Source organism: Hevea brasiliensis, chromosome 6 (assembly GCF_030052815.1).
Source record: "Hevea brasiliensis isolate MT/VB/25A 57/8 chromosome 6, ASM3005281v1, whole genome shotgun sequence".
NCBI lineage: Eukaryota > Viridiplantae > Streptophyta > Magnoliopsida > Malpighiales > Euphorbiaceae > Hevea > Hevea brasiliensis.
The window spans coordinates 29,049,252-29,053,537 of NC_079498.1; the positions used below are offsets into that span (position 1 = coordinate 29,049,252).

General features: G+C 31.8%; 1 protein-coding gene across 1 annotated transcript; it reads right to left on the minus strand.

The window, feature by feature from the left end:
• Positions 1–362: 362 nt before the first annotated feature.
• Positions 363–4,018, minus strand: LOC131180810 (probable glutathione peroxidase 2). Its single transcript, XM_058148537.1, has 6 exons — positions 3,755–4,018; positions 2,675–2,751; positions 1,131–1,192; positions 908–1,026; positions 654–821; positions 363–559 (listed from the first exon to the last, which is right to left on the minus strand). Exons 1-6 carry the CDS (start codon positions 3,893–3,895, stop codon positions 527–529), a joined length of 600 nt encoding a protein of 199 aa, XP_058004520.1. The 5' UTR covers positions 3,896–4,018; the 3' UTR covers positions 363–526.
• Between the last annotated feature and the right edge of the window lie 268 nt (positions 4,019–4,286).

Sequence of the window (4,286 nt, forward strand, 5' to 3'; positions counted from 1 at the left end):
TCAAAATTTTCAAGCAATTAATGATTTTCTGCTCTCCAATTGTTGAATCAAGTACCTTTAGTGTTTGATATAAGGAAATAAAATCAGAGGAATTTGTGCTCTACACATTGGATTTTCTTCTTGCTTGATGTTAGTTTTTCAAGCTTGACAAGGAAGAAAGATCAATTTTGAATTATTTTTATTTTGTGTTTTAAAAGTTAAAACATTTAGTTTTTAATTTATGCAACACAAATCTCTATATAAATACCAATCAAATGGTGGTTCTGGGTTTCTTGGATTAAAGAAAATAAAAATCAGTATCAACTGTGAAGATACTATTCTGTATTTCTCAAAACAAACATAAACATCTCTAGAAAATCATCTGTAAGTATGCAAGTCATCTTATTGATGATAAAAGTACAGATGTGCATTCTGATAATTCAGGCAACATGATCATATGAACTTGTGATTCAAATCCACCAAACATATAGATTACACACTGAAATATATAGCTATTCTCTACCATGGAAGATCTCAATCTTGGTCTTTAAGAAGATCCCAACAGATTCTGTATGTCTTTCTGCAAAAGAAAAATGGAGAAACATCAGATAAAGTCTTTGGGAATCCTTCAAATCATCTAACATTATTATTGAAGGGAAAATTGTTGTTCATACCTCAATTTTAAGGGGTGATGTAGTCGGAGCATATCGCTCCACAACCTTTCCCTCCTTGTTCACTAAAAATTTTGTGAAATTCCACTTGATGGCATCTACAAATAATCCACCTTTTTCTGATTTTAGGTACTTGTAGAGGGGCGCTGTGTTCTTCCCATTTACCTCGATCTATTTCGATCGGGAAAGGACATTTAGAGAAAACTTCCACCCATCTCTAAAAATATAAGAACTAGAAGCTTGGAAACAGGTATTACCTTATCAAAGATTGGGAATTCAGCTTTGAACATTGTGCATGCAACTTCTTGAATCTCCTCATTGCTTCCTGGTTCTTGTCCAGCAAACTGGTTGCAAGGAAATGCCAGGATTTCAAAACCTGCCATAAGATTCCTGGCCCATGATTACAAACTTCTAACTCATATAAATATTGCGAAACACATGAATCAATAAAGCTTTTGTGTACAAGAATGGTAGACCAACCTTGGTTTTTGTACTTTTCATACAAGACATTCAATTCCTTGTAGTTTGATTGCGTAAAGCCACTGCATAATGAAGAATAAAAATTCAGTAACGATGCTAAAGCTTTGAAGATCATTGGAACACTGTAATATTCTTGGTAGATATAATATTTTCTGCATAGATAAGAAAATATAAAAAAGACAAAAATGAAAGCTATAGTTTAAAGCTCTAGTTTAGTTCAAATAAAATTATCATGGTCAGATAGAGAAAAAAAATTAACTAGCAAATCTTTGAATTACAGGTTACAGGAAACATGATATTCATCAACACCAAATGTATTTTGAGAACTCAACCAAATATAGGAAAATGTTTTGAGAAAGAGAATTATCTTTCCTTGCTGGTAAAATTGAAGCAGAGAATAGGTATGAAATCACCTCAGCATTTGGTTGTGCTTGAGGACCACGAGAAAACATAATTCCTCATTCTAGAATTTAATGCAGGCAACATGCAGGAGCTATAGTATACAAATTCATACTATCTTAGTGACAAAAACCCAGTTTTGTAACATCAATGATGAAGTTAAAATTTTTTTTCTCACAATTATCTGACACTCACATGATCTTTTGTCAAAAACATAACCTGACTGATACTACAGCTCTCCAAAATGGTATGTGCGGGCGAGTACCGACTAACGGGTAAGCCTACCTGAGCATAGTCCGAGTTACTACGCCTAGCTTGGATAGTCAACTTAGTTGACTGAGTAACAATGCTCCCCAATCGATACTCGGAATGTCTACCAGAAGCTAAGGAATTCTCACCGGGTTTATAGTCCTAGCACTTGTAGGACTCCCAGACAGGTTGGACTCCTAGTCCTCTTCTAATACCAACTTCTAACCCCACATACCAGTTCAATTTCCCCTTACTGACTTAAGCATCGTAGTGGTGGTTAACTAACCCATCCAATGTTCTCTGTTAACTTGTAGATCCAAGATCCAAAATCCATCAACTATACCCGAAAAAAAGAAAAACAACATTAGTGATAAAAAATAATAAATATGTACGCACACTTATATAAGTATGTATGACCGATCAAATTTCATCCGCGAAACACCACTCCAAAACAGCCCTCAACAGTATTAAGCAGTTATCAATTCAGAACAAGCACTTGTTTCTTAATCTTAGACAATGATTTTTCTATAAACCATTTTCTCAGCAGAACAAAACTGCAATATATAAAGCTAGTTAGATGTTCTTCAAATATTTTCAAGGGAAGAACTTTTAAATCATCCATGGAGACGGGCATTTAATTTGGAGGCCATATTAATAACAGATAAAGAAGGTTAGATATTTCACATATTAGGTGTGAAATTGTGAATGGTAGGTGCTGGATTTAAATTAGTTTGTTGAATAATTGGGCACAACGGAAAGAGAGACCATCCAGGATCTAACCAAGATGAGATTTACATGCAATCTAATAATAGGCCAAAACTAAAGAAGTTAAAATCATAAAGTGAATAAATCAATGAACAGTAAATCAAACACAAAACAATTTCTACTCAGATTACCATTTGGAAGCAACATTCACAATCAGGAGAACCTTCCCGCTGTGTTCGCTCAGACTTACATCATTTCCCCGAATATCCTGCAATCCAATGCAATTAGAGACTTAATACACACAAGCAAATTTTCTCTTTACTTCATAGAAGAAGCCAAAGTAAACACAGTAATATCCTTTAATGTTGAAATTACAAATCCATATTAAACTGGGTAATAGATAAATTATCTGAATATATGTGATCCAAGAGGCCTCCTTTCCAATAAATAATTTGCAAGAAAAGAATTCAATTGAACTATCACACAATCATATTTGATTTCACCTTCCTTAAAAATGAATTTTTTTTGAAGAAGAATTGAATTCTTTTCCTTCCAAACATGAGAATTGACCAAAAAATTTAATGAAATTAAAATTCTAGTTTAGGAAAATAAGAAAGGGTAAATGCTAAGGAAAATCCAACAGGCCTTCAAATTAAAGTCTAGTCTTGAACAATATTTTATTTCCCACCATGATCAGCAAATTTTGTCAGGTAAAACTTGTAATCTGGCATTAATTCAAACAAAAATTCTCAGATTTGAATGAAAGAAAATACTTAAGAACTTGATTGCTTCTAATTTTATCAAATATGAATTATTCTCAGTGACAAAAAAAATATATAGTTCTAACAAAAATCAAAAGCTTCAGAAACAGGATCAAATCATAAATAGAACAACAAGAAATCTATTACAATAAGGGGAAGAAAATTCCTGAAACAAATAACTCTAAAATCAACGGATAAGAATGGAAAACTCATTTGGGTTATCCAAGCTGTGTTTAATTGCTCACAAAAATTTGACTAAATGTCTTTTTCTTCTTTTCTACAAGCTTAAACACAAAAAAATTAAATTGACTAAGCACACTCTCTACAGAGTAACAAAACACAAAGTAAGCAAAGGGTTTTCTGTTTTTTCATCTCTTTTGAGAGGCAGAGAGACAATAAAGAAGCACATAAAGTGAAAATCCTTTGTGTCATCTAGTTTTCTCAACAACCCACAAAGAATACAAATGAAACAAACCCAGATATGAAACTAGAAGAAAGATTGAAAAATACCTTGACAGTGAAATCATAGATAGACTTGGGAGACTCTTGAGCCATGTTCTTGGAAGAAAAAAAGAGGGGGGTTTGGTAGCTATAGAAGAGCAAGATAGCAAAAACAAGAAAGACAAGAGAAACCCAATTCGTGAAATGCATGATTCAGAAACTGCCATATATAATAACACCATTTCAAAATGCTTTCCTTATACGAGTAGCTAACTTAAGAAAGCTTATTTAAAATTACAGTGTAAAACTTTGACAAAAATTTTGAATTATAGAAAATTATTTTATGATTTCCCATTATTTTTATTGACTGCATGTTGTGTTTTATGGGAATTGGTGAATTTAACACTACACAAAATTAATCTTTTAAATTAAAGGACTGAAATAGATTTAATGTTTGTTTGCATTAAAATTGAAGCGTTTTATTTTATTATTTTAATATTTTTATTATTAAAATTTATTAAATTTAATTTTAATTTTTTTAATTATTATCTAATTAATGTATTTAAAAAGTAATTTTCTCCATAATAACCTCAACAAACAA

What these genes read in the sequence shown, in the direction of transcription:
- LOC131180810 (XM_058148537.1), bottom strand. Translation starts at nt 3,895, where the DNA reads ATGCATTTCACGAATTGGGTTTCTCTTGTCTTTCTTGTTTTTGCTATC. An exon ending in AATTCCCAATCTTTGATAAG is followed by an intron (nt 822 to 907) that starts GTAATACCTGTT and finishes CGATCGAAATAG; the next exon opens with ATCGAGGTAAATGGGAAGAA. An exon ending in CATCACCCCTTAAAATTGAG is followed by an intron (nt 560 to 653) that starts GTATGAACAACA and finishes TTTCTTTTGCAG; the next exon opens with AAAGACATACAGAATCTGTT.